This window comes from Procambarus clarkii, chromosome 56 (genome assembly GCF_040958095.1).
Source record: "Procambarus clarkii isolate CNS0578487 chromosome 56, FALCON_Pclarkii_2.0, whole genome shotgun sequence".
NCBI lineage: Eukaryota > Metazoa > Arthropoda > Malacostraca > Decapoda > Cambaridae > Procambarus > Procambarus clarkii.
The window spans coordinates 22469656-22484818 of NC_091205.1; the positions used below are offsets into that span (position 1 = coordinate 22469656).

At 46.7% G+C, this 15163-nt stretch overlaps 2 protein-coding genes across 2 annotated transcripts in view; both read right to left on the reverse strand.

The window, feature by feature from the left end:
• Positions 1–8348, reverse strand: part of LOC138353206 (involucrin-like) — a 47305-nt gene extending 38957 nt beyond the window's left edge. Inside the window, exon 1 of the mRNA XM_069306086.1 lies at positions 8192–8348. Within this exon, the coding sequence (XP_069162187.1) occupies positions 8192–8348 (157 nt within the window). The remainder of the gene's footprint in view (positions 1–8191) is intronic.
• The window catches only part of LOC123770736 (uncharacterized), a 758174-nt gene that overhangs the window by 72631 nt on the left and 670380 nt on the right, over positions 1–15163 (reverse strand).

Sequence of the window (15163 nt, forward strand, 5' to 3'; positions counted from 1 at the left end):
AAGTGTGTACAGTTGAAGTACGTCCTATAATTGTAAGTCATGGTCGGAAACCTATGATAGTGTGTGTCTATGGATGGTTCTTATTGTCTAAGACTAATATTATCGCACATGGGCTGTTGTGTACCCATCGGTGGACTAATTCACCAGTCTCCGTGGTGTAGTGGTAAGACACTCGCCTGGCGTTCCGCGAGCGCTATGTCATGGGTTCGTATCCTGGCCGGGGAGGATTTACTGGGCGCAAATCCTTAACTGTAGCCTCTGTTTAAGTAACAGTAAAATGAGTACTTGGTTGTAACAACAATTCTTCGCGGCGGGGATCGTATTCCAGGGACCTGCCCGAAACGCTACGCGTACTAGTGGCTGTACAAGAATGTAACAACTCTTGTCTATATCAAAAAAAAAAAAAAAAAAAAAAAAAAAAAAAAAAAAAAAAAAAAAAAAAAAAAAAAAAAAAAAAAAAAAAAAAAAATTAGGACCAAATAATAGAATTACACAGTATGAGTGACAAAGACATGGTTGCCATTTTAACTGATGTTCGAGAGAAGAATTTAGCTGCAAGCGGGATCGTGCAAGCTGTCATTGTTGTTGTTGTCGTCAGTCATCATCCTCTACCTCTCCCCAGTGCAATATCATGCATGGTCCAAGTGGAGATGCGTAGGTGACGCACATCTCACCTGTGACATTCCTTGCAATTGACACGTTCATCAGTCAAGGATAATGCGCATCTTGGCAGTAAAGCCTTGAACGAGACACGTGTGGCATAACAGGTCATCAGCAATGTGATGACCTGAAGAACTGCCCAAGTGAATGAGTAGAGGAGAGCATAAGAGGCAAGTAGAGGAGAGCATAACTGCAAGTACTTCGCTTTGATTTTTGTAGATATATACTTTAGATATATACTGAAATATATACTATATTTTTTAGATATATATACTATGCGTCAGGAGGCCTGGTCGACGACCGGGCCGCGGGGACGCTAAGCCCCGGAAGCACCTCAAGGTAAGGTATACAAGAGTTATTACATTCTTGTACAGCCACTAGTACGCGTAGCGTTTCGGGCAGGTCCCTGGAATACGATCCCCGCTGCGAAGAATCGTTTTTACAACCAAGTACACATTTTACTGTTGAGTTAAACAGAGGCTACAGTTAAGGATTTGCGCCCAGTAAATCCTCCCCGGCCGGGATACGAACCCATGACAAAGCGCTCGCGGAACGCCAGGCGAGTGTCTTACCACTACACCACGGAGATTTAAACCCCAAAGGATTCTGTAGTATTGTATCACTGCATGTAGATCCTTGAAATTTACCAGAAGTCTCGCCTAGCTAATGTCTGACACAGTTGATAGTCCAAGATACGACAGACAGTGAACAACTGATTTACCTGCTTGGAATTCCATCTTGCACATACCGCTAAGTGCCATTCAGAAGCAATGAGTCTTTAAGGTGACATATGCACCCCACATTCAGCTAATTCCGTGACTGTGCATCTTATGTGTAAATATCTTTTTAAATTTTGCCCCGAGCGGCGAGTTTATTGGGCAGCGCCACTCATCCTGTGAGTGGACACACCGCCATAGTGACAGTATTGGGCAGCGCCACTCATCCTGTGAGTGGACACACCGCCATAGTGACAGTATTGGGCAGCGCCACTCATCCTGTGAGTGGACACACCGCCATAGTGACAGTATTGGGCAGCGCCACTCATCCTGTGAGTGGACACACCGCCATAGCAGCGTGTACAACACTCCCCTATAGGAAGAAAACCCGCTGGGTTGTTCATCCTGTCACTTGTACCCAGACACAGCTGGGACTTGCTTAACTGTCTGCGTTCCATGTTTTCCTTTTCGACATACCATCAGTGATAGAAAGCTGAGTTAATTGCTAGCTGATCATTTAACAGTATTACATGAGGTTCATTTCCCGGGGTAAAATATTTCGATTAGTTAAGATTACCACGTGTCTCTGATGCGATTAGCTCTTGCATGACACCAATCCAAAGTAATTAAGCCCACAAGCGTATTAGTAATTAGATTCGAGAATAAATACTTGTTAATCGTTAACACTGATGTTTTGCGTGAAACGTTAATTCTTAACAATTACTCATTCTCGCTTCATGCAGGTCAGCGTTCAATCCCCGACCATCCAAGTGGTTGGACACCATTCCTTCCCCCCCATCCCCCCGTCCCATCCCAAATCCTTATCCTGACCCCCTTCCCAGTGCTATTTAATCGTAATAACTTGGCGCTTTCCCCTGATAGTTGTCTTGTCACCAGACACAAGGTACTAGTCACTAATTACAAATGTGATAAGGACCTCGTAACCAGTTCCTTTGATTAACTTTTAGGTATTTCTCTCAACCAATAGATCGCAATCTTCAGAATCTACTATCTGAAGACGTGTCATCCTGTAGGAGGCGGGCGTCGACAGTCGTACCCAGGGACGAGTAACGTGGTTCAGGTAATTATATATTTCGTTGATAATTTACTGCAAGCCGATGCCATATTCACATAGGCGATGCTGCATCGCAAAAGGTGGTCAGAAATGAGTCAAATCCTACATGTCTTGAGGTTATCTTGAGATGATTTCGGGGCTTTTAGTGTCCCCGCGGCCCGGTCCTCGACCAGGCCTCCACCCCCAGGAAGTAGCCCGTGACAGCTGACTAACACCCAGGTACCTATTTTCCTGCTAAGTAACAGGTGCATAGGGTGAAAGAAACTCTGCCCATTGTTTCTCGCCGGCGCCTGGGATCGAACCCGGGACCACAGGATCACAAGTCCAGCGTGCTGTCCGCTCGGCCGACCGGCTCCCTGGCCGGTCGGCTACATTGCCAGCCTTGCAAAATTACTTCTTTTACAGCTGAGAAATGTTGGACAACAGCCAATCCTCCAGATGTTGCTGTCTCAATTCAGATCTGGTCAGCTGAAACTATGATTCAGGCGGGCGTACTGGGCTTCCAATAAATGGTTACTGGTGATGACGCTAGAGAACTGGGGTCGAGTGACCTCACTCTGTAATGTCAGACAAGGAAATGATGACCTCTAGCACCGTCATGGGAGGGATTGTGTACGCTGATGTGTGAGGTCACAGGTCCAAGTGGTTGGGCACCATTCCTTTCCCACCGTCCCATCCCAAATCCTTATCCTGACTCCTTCCCTGTGCTATATAGTCGTAATGGCTTGGCGCTTTCCCCCTGATAATTCATTCATTCATACATATGATTATGTTACAAGTCACATAATCTGAGGCGAGGTTATCTTGAGATGATTTCGGGGCTTAGTGTCCCCGCGGCCCGGTTCTCAACCAGGTTTCCACCCCCAGGAAGCAGCCCGTAGCAGCTATCTAACTCCCAGGTACCTATTTACTACTAGGTAACAGGGGCATCAGGGTGAAAGAATCATTTTGCCCATTTGTCTCCGCCTCCACCGGGGATCGAACCCGGAACCTCAGGACTACGAATCCAAAGCGCTGTCCACCCAGCTGTCAGGCGCCCTAAGTCCCATGCCATGCCATTTTCCATCCGACAACGGATATGACATCAAAGCTCCGTCAAACATCATATATGGCCAAAAGATTACACACAAAAGTACAGTTAAAACGTAATATCAACCTCACTACATAAATTAACACCACCGTAATGCAAATATTAATTGACAATGCCTCAAGTTACTTATGGCTGAGAAAGACTCTTCAAGAAGGCTGAGTGATGTAGCGAAAGACTGTAGTATCGTAACAATATTTCATACAAAACTTAATTGTGTATTTATATTCGTCGAGTTTTTTTAATCACTCTAGATTTTTGTCTGATATAAGGGGTTTGGTTATGGCTGCAGACATCAGATCTGACGAGGAAGCAGACTGTAAATAAGGAGCAGACAAGAAGCTTGGCTATGGCTGCAGACCTGAAGAGGAAGCAGACTGTAAGACTGTAAGTACAGTAAACCTATATATCAGAGCCAGGTTGGGTTTTCCCGCCAGACCAAAGGTAGTGTTGTGACAGTGTAAGTCACACAGGGCGACTCTGAGAGGTGGACGGTATTTACAACCAGATGAACAAATCCACAAGGGCCGTGACGAGGATTCGAACCTGCGTCCGGGAGCATCCCAGACACTGCCTTAATCGACTGAGCTACGACAGGGTAAAAGGGTTGAAACCGAAGTTCTACTGAACTTTACAACCAGGTCTCAACCAGGTGCATGCCCACGCCCTGGTGATCATTACACTGGGTAGTGGTATTAGGAATACACATCTTATTTAATGCACACATAAGTTATGGTTCCTTGCTTAAGCAGCCTATGATGGCTGGGTGAATGATAGGGGTCAGGTAGAGAGAAAGAACATATTGGAATGTGATATTGATTGATAAAGATTAAGCCACCCAAAAGGTGGCACGGGCATGAATAGCCCCGTATTGTAATGTGATGTCTGTACTTGCCGATATGTACTAGCTTTATACACTCAAATGGTTTTTGATCTTGATTGTTTCAGGTGTTTTATCCTTTACTGTCACGTGGATCTGTTTCCATTCTGTATGGGTGCATGGTCTCTCTCTCCTGAACTTCTGTTTCCATTCTGTATGGGTGCATGGACACAATCAATGTAGAACAATAATAAAGTTAATTTCCAGTATATTGTAATGTGAATACAAGATATCACACTGCCCTCTGTTCCTCTTCTCAATTTTTTAGCATTGCAAACACACACTCTCTCTCTCTCTCTCTCTCTCTCTCTCTCTCTCTCTCTCTCTCTCTCTCTCTCTCTCTCTCTCTCTCTCTCTCTCTCTCTCTCTCTCTCTATTGATTATTGGCTCCTCTGTGTTTGTCTTCTCATCCAAGAGCCAAATGGTACCATTGATTCTTGTGGCGTCACAGCACCTTGAAGCGAGACTAACCATATTACAGGTTCAGCTGACAAGCGCCACACATAAACAACTGCATTTTTGATAGCGTCCTTTCACCTTGCACTCACCATGCACTCCAGGCACGGTGGCTTTCGCGAACCATCGACTTCTCGCATGACCATGTGCTCAAACCCTCTACGTGCTGCACTAGTTATGCACTCTACGCTTGAGTGTGTTTACAATCACTCTACAGCACTAGGATATACGCAAGTTAGGTTATGTTAGGAGACATAGAAATCACAATGACATGATATATATCAATGAGAAAATCAGAGAACTGATATATATCATGCCATTGTGATATCTTTGTGATCTGGTAGTGAACTCCATTTACCCGCTGGGTTAAGTGTAGGCGGGCCAGTCGTAAAAATCCTGGTTGGGCACCAGTTTGAGTCTCCAGAATCTCGCAGTGCATTCAGTAGAGTTCTAGGTTGATTGACTTTTGTCCTATACTGGCTGAGTGGGCTAAGACAGGTGTCTAGAAATCACCAAAACGCTGGTTCAAGTCACCCTATTGCTCCAAAACGATTTTCTCGTTATGGTAGGTTAGGTGGCTAAGGTAGGTGACTAGGTTATGTTAGGTGGCTAGGGTAGGTGCTTAGGTTATGTTAGGTGGCTAAGGTAGGTGCCTAGGTTATGTTAGGTGGCTAGGGTAGGTGCTTAGGTTATGTTAGGTGGCTAGGGTAGGTGCTTAGGTTATGTTAGGTGGCTAGGGTAGGTGCTTAGGTTATGTTAGGTGGCTAGGGTAGGTGCTTAGGTTATATTAGGTGGCTAGGGTAGGTGCTTAGGTTATGTTAGGTTAGGTGGCTAAGGTAGGTGCTTAGGTTATGTTAGGTTAGGTGACTAGGATAGGTGCTTAGGTAATGTTACGTGGCTAGGGTAGGTGCTTAGGTTATGTTAGGTTAGGTGGCTAGGGTAGGTGCTTAGGTTATGTTAGCTTCAAAGGTTAGTTTAGCTTGGGTGATTAGGTTCTGCTGACAATTATTTATAGTACGTGGGAGGAAGCATTTACAGAGTTGTAATTCGATCACAAGTCTTCAAGTAAAGCACTATTTGAGAAATGTTCGAACGTCATTAGTTGTGAGTCGTGTGCGAAAACGTGTTTAGAGTCAGTCGGTGGCAGCAGCTTGGACGAACAGTCTGAGGATAAATGGAATGGAATAGAATGGAACTATCAGGGAAAAGCGCCAAGCCATCATGTCTATAGAGCACTGGGAAGGGGTCAGGATAAGGATTTGGGATGGGACGGGGGGGCCTAAATGCTCTTTAAACTGCTTAAAGAGCATTTAGCCAACAGGTTGAGAACAGGCTGCTTATAATACCTAACCCCTGACCCAACGAGCCCCGTGTAACAACCGCTTGTTAGCTACGCCCATTATCACCACTTGAAGAACATCTAATTTGACGTGCTTTAGCCTAACCATACGCATAAGAATCAAATAATCATTATTCCACGGAACAGAGATACTCTATTTCCACAAAACTCCCGTAATTTGGACGCTGATGTTATAATATCTCAGATAAAAGTGCATTATTACGAGGTGTGGCTGCGATAGCAACAGCAGGGGCCCCTCAGGTCAACACTGCCGTCACCATCTTCAGATGGACAATACACCTGGGCCAGACACTTGAGAGTTGTGAAGACCCTCTGCATTAATGACCCACCTACCGTTGAAGACCTGCATTATTGACCCAGTGGTTGTCATCTAGGTGTCGTCGGTTAAATACAGAACAGGTCCTTTATTTCACTGAGCGTAGATCAGAGCCGGATGGGTCGTTGATCAGAGCCGGATGGGTCGAAAGTCAGAACCGGATAGGTCATCACCCCCCCCCCCAGGCACACCTGTTAACAGCCATGCCTTACCTTCTGACGCCTGGGCTCCCCTGGGAACACGTACACTACACGTCTTGTGCCGTTATTTCCCGACTTGCTGAAGGAAAGCTTCTTATGGACGTTAGAGCTGTATTAAATCCTTCTTTAAAATTAGGTAGTGAGTGTGAGGAGTCGCATCAAGGTGCTCAGAGATGTCAACCCTTAATGGCCACTTCGTCTTCCCAATTTGCGAGGAATTACATCAATTGCTTCTGTGTTGAATAAATTATTGAGCACCTTCTGTTGATGCAAAGATCTTTGGGAGTCGACTGTTGGCAGCCGTGGAGTGAGGACGTTTCTCGACCCTCCGTGGCTGTTGGAGTTGTTTGCTGTTTTGGTCGCCAGGTGGTGTGGGCGTCATTGCCCTACCAGTTTTGTTGCCTGCCTGGCTGCGTTGACGTGGCAGTTCTGACATGGGGGGCCATCTTCCTCCTGTTCAGCGTGTGAACTCCGTGGGCCTGGAGTTTACTTGTAAGGCTGGTTATCCGACCATCGAGATGGTGATGTGTGACATGCTTCGTGTTCCGGTGGAAGCTGTTTACGGTGTGGAGCTAGTTTCGGCCCATCGGGTTGTTATTAAGTTCGTGGGGGAGGACGAGTACCGGGACTTCCTCCGTCGGTACGAGGGGCGTACGTTGCCGTTGCCAGACGTTGCCGGCTCTGTGGCGATTTCGGACCGCAGTGGTGCCCTGACTTATGTCAGTATCCATGGTGCGCCCCTGGAATTCCCTGATGACCTCCTCCGGCGTTACTTCGGGGGTTTTGGTACTGTTGTCAGCGTGCGGGTGAACACGCTCTCCTCGGGGCGGTATGCTGGGAGGCGTACAAACATTCGCACGTTGGGGATGCGCCTGCGGTCGGATATACCTTCTTCTGTCCGGCTTATGGGGTACTACGTCCGGGTGTATTATGCCCGGCAGCCTCGTACCTGTTTCCGGTGTGGCCTGTTGGGGCATCAGGCTGCCGGATGCTCTGAGGCCCCTGCTGCTCCTGTCAACTTGTTCCGCGACGAGGATTTCCCGCCGCTTCCTCTGGAGGCTGTCTCCGGTGATGTTGATGAGGTGGTGCGCGTCCCGTCTGCTGCTGCAGCTTCCCCGGCGGCGCCTGCCGTTCCTCCGGTTCTTGTCGTCCCTCCTCCGGTTCTTGAGGTACCGTCGGTTGGTCTGCCTGATCCTGTTGCTGTTCCAACTGCTCCCATGGGCCTTCCTGGAGCTCCCTGTGTGACGTCGCTGTCTTCTCCCTCGTCTTCTGATGCTGCGCCTGGCCCTGTGTCCGTGACTTGGGTCCCGGATGTGCTTGGTGCTGGGGTGACTGCGGAGCCTCCTGCTGTGTGTGGCCCGGTTCCTCCTGTGGTAGAGGCTGCTGCCGTCCTGGCGTCGGTTCCTTCGGCTCGTGGTACCCGTGTTTCTGGGTCACTTACCGGCTCGGACGATATCCGGCCGGTGCCCAAACGTTCCCGGCGTTCGTCTTCTTCCTGGGCCGACGTTGGTGCCTTCAGTGACTGTAGGGCTTCGGATGTTGACAGTGTGGATACGGATGCGTCGATGTCTCCGCGGTTCGTGGTGGCGGAGGTCCATGTGCCTGCCGGTGCTGGTGCCTGTGTCTCGGACGTGCCTTCGGTTCTTTCTCCGCCGGGGGACTCTCCGCAGTGGGGGGTGGTGGCTTCCGCTGCCAGGGATGGTGTGGACTCTGGTGCTGGGCGTGGCCTGGTGGTGACGTTACGGAAGGATGCGCGCCGTCCGGGTTCCCTGCTGTCGTCTGGTGGTGTGCCCGGGGCCGCGGGTACCCCTGTGGTGCGGGTGCGCGTTGGGGCCCTGGGGGACGTGTTGCCGGCGTCTGTGATGCCACCGGGTCACTGGTCGAAGATTGCCGAGTTACTGCTGTCTGACGGACCGGAGTGCTTTCGTGGGGGGCAAGTTCCCTTCCTGTGGGGGCGAGTGGCGACTTCTCGCCTCATGAGTTCTACCATCTGGGTCCCCAGTTTGCAGGTGTTTGTTGCCCCGGTTCCGGATGTTATGGCGTCCCCGGTGGACGGACGAGACCCTTGGCAATGGGTGCTCTGGGAGGCGTTCAATGTAAGATTCCCGCGGGCCAAGTTCCCGGGCAAGTATGCGCTCTGATTTCTTGTGTATTTGCTCTATGACATGCTGTGTGCCCTTCTGGCTGTTTGTTTGCCCTGTTCTGTTATGTGCTTCTGCCTCTCCCTTTGTGCGTAGCTTTGCCGTGTGGCATATTAGTTTCTAGTGCTTGGCGTCACTCGTTTCGCGTTTTGGCTTAGCGTTTCGCCTTTCCTGGCTTTGCGATTCACCCTTCACGGGTACGCCGGGGCGCATCCGATCCCACGATCGTCGTCGCCCCTAACTCAACAACAACAACAACAAAGATCTTTGAGCTTCAACTTTTACCCTGTTGTAAACTGATTAAACACGGCTTAATTGTTTGCGCAAACTTATTGTTTTTCACTTGTTTTAACTTCAGTAAACGACTGGACGGTATATTACGATGTCATCTAGTGATTGATGATTAGATTACGGGTGATTAGCTGCGACAAAGACATTTGACTCAGTTTATTGTCAATATTCTCGTAGACGTCAGGTAAACTAACCGGGAAGACGTTAATCAGGATGAGTTTACCTATTGACGGTATAAGTCACAAGGATCAAAATTTACCCGTGTGTAGTGCCTGCGTGGCGCGAGGCTCCGGGTTCGATCCCCGGTGGAAGCGGAGACAAATGGGCAAAATGTTTCTTTCATCCTGTGAGTGAACACACCGCCATAGTGACAGTATATGGACGGTCGGGGATTGAACGCCGACCTGTGTAGTGCCTGCGTGGTGTAAACATGGTTGTTTGTTTTGTAATATTTAACATGAATGGGATGTATAAACGTTTGTGCACAGGTGAGTGGGTGTTGCGTCCAGGATGGTGAGTCGTGATGCACATTCTCAATTGTGGGAACATTGCGGCCTCCTGCGCTATGGCTTATCAGTTCCCACACACATGCATGCACGCGCGCGCACACACACACACACACACACACACACACACACACACACACACACACACACACACACACACACACATACACACACACACACACACACTAGGAGGGGGTACCTGGCGGTGCCTGGGATAGTCTCTCTCTCTCTCTCTCTCTCTCTCTCTCTCTCTCTCTCTCCCCACCTCTTGTTCTTCCTCTCTCCACACACCCCTTCCTCCTCTTCCCTCTGTCATCCCCATCTCTCTAAGCTCCCCCTTCCAACCTCAGACAGACATTTCCATTTATAAATACAGAGAACCCGGATCTCTTCCCCCCTTCTCCTTCTCTCTTCCACTCTCTCACATTTTTCCAGCCTATTCCTACTCATCTCTCTTTCCCTATCCCTCCTCTTCACCTCTTTCTGCCATTTCACTCTTCTCCCCCTCTTCACCTTCTCTCCCAACCTACGGTTTTCACAACGCAAGATTTTATTTCACACTGAAAATCCCAAGGAGGGGGGGGGGGCACTTTATATGCAGATATTTCTTAAAACATGGCACTTGGTCCGACCCCCAACTAGCATGTTACACGCATGTATCCCCCTCCCTCCTTTGTTTCATGTGTGAATGTTGGGTGAGACTAACCCCAAGCGTCTGACATAAATACTCAGGAGTAAAGAAACTGTTGTGGAAGGACTTATAACAGCCATCCTGTCCCCAACAACACGTAACAACACATTGAAACTAACATGGATATTAACCAAAAAAATCCTGGTGACTATTTTATATATAAACAAAAGACAGCTGCAATAAACTGGCGAGAGAGAGAAAAAAAGGTAGAAAAGTTTTTTTTATATGAACTTTGTCATGTAGCCGCCTCAGCTGCGCTTCGCTCACTTCTATTTTTATTTGTCCTTGTTGAGAGGAAAAGTGTCGCGTCCTGAACACGTCTGAACCACACCCTGGAAAACATTTTTTGTTCTTGTTTTTGTGTTTGTTGCTTTAATAAGTAAGAGAGAGAGAGAGAGAGAGAGAGAGAGAGACAGAGAGAGAGAGAGAGAGAGAGAGAGAGAGAGAGAGAGAGAGAGAGAGAGAGAGAGAGAGAGAGAGAGAGAGAGAGAGAGAGAGAGACTATCCCAGGCACCGCCAGGTACCCCCTCCTAGTGTGTATGTGTGTGTGTGTGTACTAGATAAGTTTAGTTTTGTTGACCAGACCACACACTAGAAGTTGAAGGGACGACGACGTTTCGGTCCGTCCTGGACCATTCTCAAGTCGATTGGTCCAGGACGGACCGAAACGTCGTCGTCCCTTCAACTTCTAGTGTGTGGTCTGGTCAACATACTTCAGCCACGTTATTGTGACTCATCGCCTGCATAAGTTTAGTTTTAATTATCTGCCAAAAATGTAATAGTTTGTTTCTATTGCAAGGATGTTTAATTCTGGAGGTTCTTCATGTTATTCAGCTAGGGAGCCGGTCGGCCGAGCGGACAGCACGCTGGACTTGTGATCCTGTGGTCCTGGGTTCGATCCCAGGCGCCGGCGAGAAACAATGGGCAGAGTTTCTTTCACCCTATGCCCCTGTTACCTAGCAGTAAAATAGGTACTTGGTGTGTTAGTCAGCTGTCACGGGCTGCTTCCTGGGGGTGGAGGCCTGGTCTAGGACCGGGCCGCGGGGACACTAAAGCCCCGAAATCATCTCAAGATAACCTCAAGAAGAAGATGTTATTCAGCTCGCATGAGTACGGTGCTGCATGTGTGCCAGCTTAAGCTTAAAGCTTAAGAGTTTAAGCTTTAGCTTTAAAGGTTAAAGCTAAAGCATTAAAAGTGGCATGAAATATGGATTGCCAATGTCGGGTGGGAGTGGAAGCTAGTTCGAGGTCTTTCCCCTGAGGCCAGTGACTGGACTCCCTCAGGACGCAACCCACAACACAATTATAACCCCAGATACCTATTGGCTGCTAGATAAGGACGGGCTCACCATAGCCCGTGCTACTTGGAACTTTTTGTTCCATGTAGCTAATCTTAAACAACAAATAACATGCTAGATAAAAACAGGAATCGGATATAAGGCACCTAAACGTCTGTTGACCAGACCACACACTAGAAGGTGAAGGGACGACGACGTTTCGGTCCGTCCTGGACCATTCTCAAGTCGATTATCACCCAACCGTCTTTTCGGGTATCGAACCAAGGACCTTCATACACGATGTATAATGTCTCATAATTCCGGCATTTATGCAAATTATACAACATTAATGAGTTGTATATTAACCCATAATTCCCATTTAAGTATTTTGTAACTTACAGGACTTATATTTTGAACTTATAGGAGTACTAATAGACACTTTGATCAATATCACATCAAAATCCACTCAAGGTAATGTCGTTTATTTTAATTATTACTATTTGCAATAAAATATTATTTTGGAGTGTAATAACTATTAATTGATACATTAAGAATCAAATATGGAAACATTGGTCTGAAACATCTGTAAATCAGGAATGAAATAAATACAATAACAATGGTAAGACATTTAACGACAAGAAAATTATCTTTAATGTGACAAATTGAAACTTGTGATTTAATAACACTGTTGCAAACACACCTGAGGCACACATGAAGCAAACTTGAGGCACACCTGCTGCACACCTGCCATGGCAATAACTACTCAAAAAGACATAAACAATGTTTAGTGTCAATCCCCCAAATAAACCTGACCTGCATTTTATATCAGAAAGAAAGACAATTTTGTTTAATTATCAGGGGAAAGCGCCAAGTTATTTCGACTTTATAGCACTTGGAAGGGGTCAGGATAAGGATTTGGGATGGGACGGGGGGAAAGGAATGGTGCCCAACCACTTGGACGGTCTGGAAAAAGCATTATCAGTATGAAAACACACGCAAGCCACTGATTGTATACAACACCTGTGATCTGAATCCGAGCTTAAATGATATTAGAACTTCCTTTTTGTTTCAATAATATCTACATGTTTACAAATGAGAGTGGATAAGGATAGTAGGAAATTAGGTACATCTGATTAGGTGAATCTGACGTCCTGGGGCCAGATTCATGAAGCAGTTACGCAAGCACTTACGAACCAGAACATCTTTTCTCAATCTTTGGCGGCTTTGTTTACAATTATTAAACAGTTAATGAGCTCTGAAGCACCAGGAGGCTGTTTATAACTATAACAATAGTTGATTGGGAGGTTTTCATGCTTGTAAACTGTTTAATAAATGTAACCAAAGTCATCAAAGATTGAGGAAAGATGTACACGTTCGTAAGTACTTGCGTAACTGCTTCATGAATCTGGCCCCTGGCGTGAAACTGAGCCCCTTGTGATCAGCTGTTTACACACACACACGGTGAATGAGAAGTTACCCAGTAAGCATTAACGCCAATTTAACGCCAAATTAGCATCACCAACATAGATTTAAAGTTGAATTAACATTGATAAACGTTGATTTAACGTCGAACCAACGCCAGTCTCTAATATTTTATCCACCTGGTTACTTAGGTCATCAATGATGACGTTTGACATAGTGATCAGCTAACTGCCAATTACACCCCCCCCCCATACACTCTTCTCAAGAGGCCTTTCTATCCAAGGCATCGACACTGTAACAAGCACATGTGACCAACTATGTAAGAAGCACATGTGACCAACTATGTAAGAAGCACATATGACCAACTATGTAACAAGCACATGTGACCAACTATGTAAGAAGCACATATGACCAACTATGTAAGAAGCACATATGACCAACTATGTAAGAAGCACATATGACCAACTATGTAACAAGCACATATGACCAACTATGTAACAAGCACATATGACCAATCCTGTTTACCCCCCCCCCCCCAAAAAAAAATAGAATGCCAGCTGCATATGCGATAAGTCTAGAATGCCATCACATGTACCGATAACAAGGTGGAACTGTTATTACAGACCACTTTGCTAATAACCTTAGCCTAACGAAGTGGTTCTGAATTGTTAACGAGCTATCAGAGCCCTGAGTCCCTCCCTCTCTCTCTCTCATCTAAGTTTAAAGAGCTCGGAGACTCCAAGCTCTCTAACTTTAAATTTATAACGAGATAACCAACTTATTTTCTTGTAGGTTTACACAGATGTTCATATTAGCATATCCTTCGTTACCATATATGAACGTAACGTGTTCATCGGTTCCCCGTATATGGCTTCCCATTGAACGGGAAGCCTGATGATGAACTCATCAAGGTCTTCCTCAGGCCAACCCACAACAGTTGGGTTGACCTGAAGGGATGAACATGTTATCACAAAACGTACAAATATATAATCTTAACTGGTCAGGACTTTGTACCACCTGACCTTACCGCTCGTAAAGGCGGAGAGTTTCTGTAAACCACTTTGAAGGAGTAAACCTGTGGTGTAAGTGGTCAACAGCGTGTAAGGTAAACCCGTGGTATAAGTGGTCAACAACGTGTAAGGTAAACTTGGGTAAACTGTGTCGCGGGGGCGCTGTTACCTCCTCTCTCCTCGCTATTTTCCACTCCCAATGTTGTTGATAAATATTCGCTACCTGGTTGATACCTGGTTGATACCTGGTTGATGGGGTTCTGGGAGTTCTTCTACTCCCCAAGCCCGGCCCGAGGCCAGGCTCGACTTGTGAGAGTTTGGTCCACCAGGCTGTTGCTTGGAGCGGCCCGCAGGGCCACGTACCCACCACAGCCCGGCTGATCCGGAACTTCTCTTAGAAAACCGTCCAGTTTTCTCTTGAAGATGTCCACGGTTGTTCCGGCAATATTTCTTATGCTCGCTGGGAGGACGTTGAACAACCGCGGACCCCTGATGTTTATACAGTGCTCTCTGATTGTGCCTATGGCACCTCTGCTCTTCACAGGTTCAATCTTGCATTTTCTTCCAAAAGTTCCAAGTAGCACGGGCTATGGCGATCCCGTAGTGTCACTCCCTAACAAATGTTGTTATACATAACTAGAAACGAACTTACCCAAGCAACCCTACTAACCTATCGACGACGCTACACATTAAATGTCAGAATTCATGTAAATTTTGATCAGAACGTCGCATTTTTAACGGATTGGTTTATTCTATAAAAACTGCGCCTTATTGGCTGAGAAGTCAGGCACGTGACCAGTGAAAGCTGCTGTTGTTAAAGATTGGCTACCTGGAACAAAAAGTTCCAAGTAGCACGGGCTATGGTGAGCCCGTAGTGCCTCCCAGTCACCTCTCAAGATCACATCTAAATAACTCTACGAAGTTTTAATTTTCCCATTCTCACTGCCCAGTCTGACGAGCGTATAGACCTTTAGTCTCTAGGGTATGTTGTATACACAAGGTTCTGCTCGACTAAGTCATACAGTTGTTTGGTATACCACTGAATAGTGTTCAGTCATTTGGGCATTCATTTCAT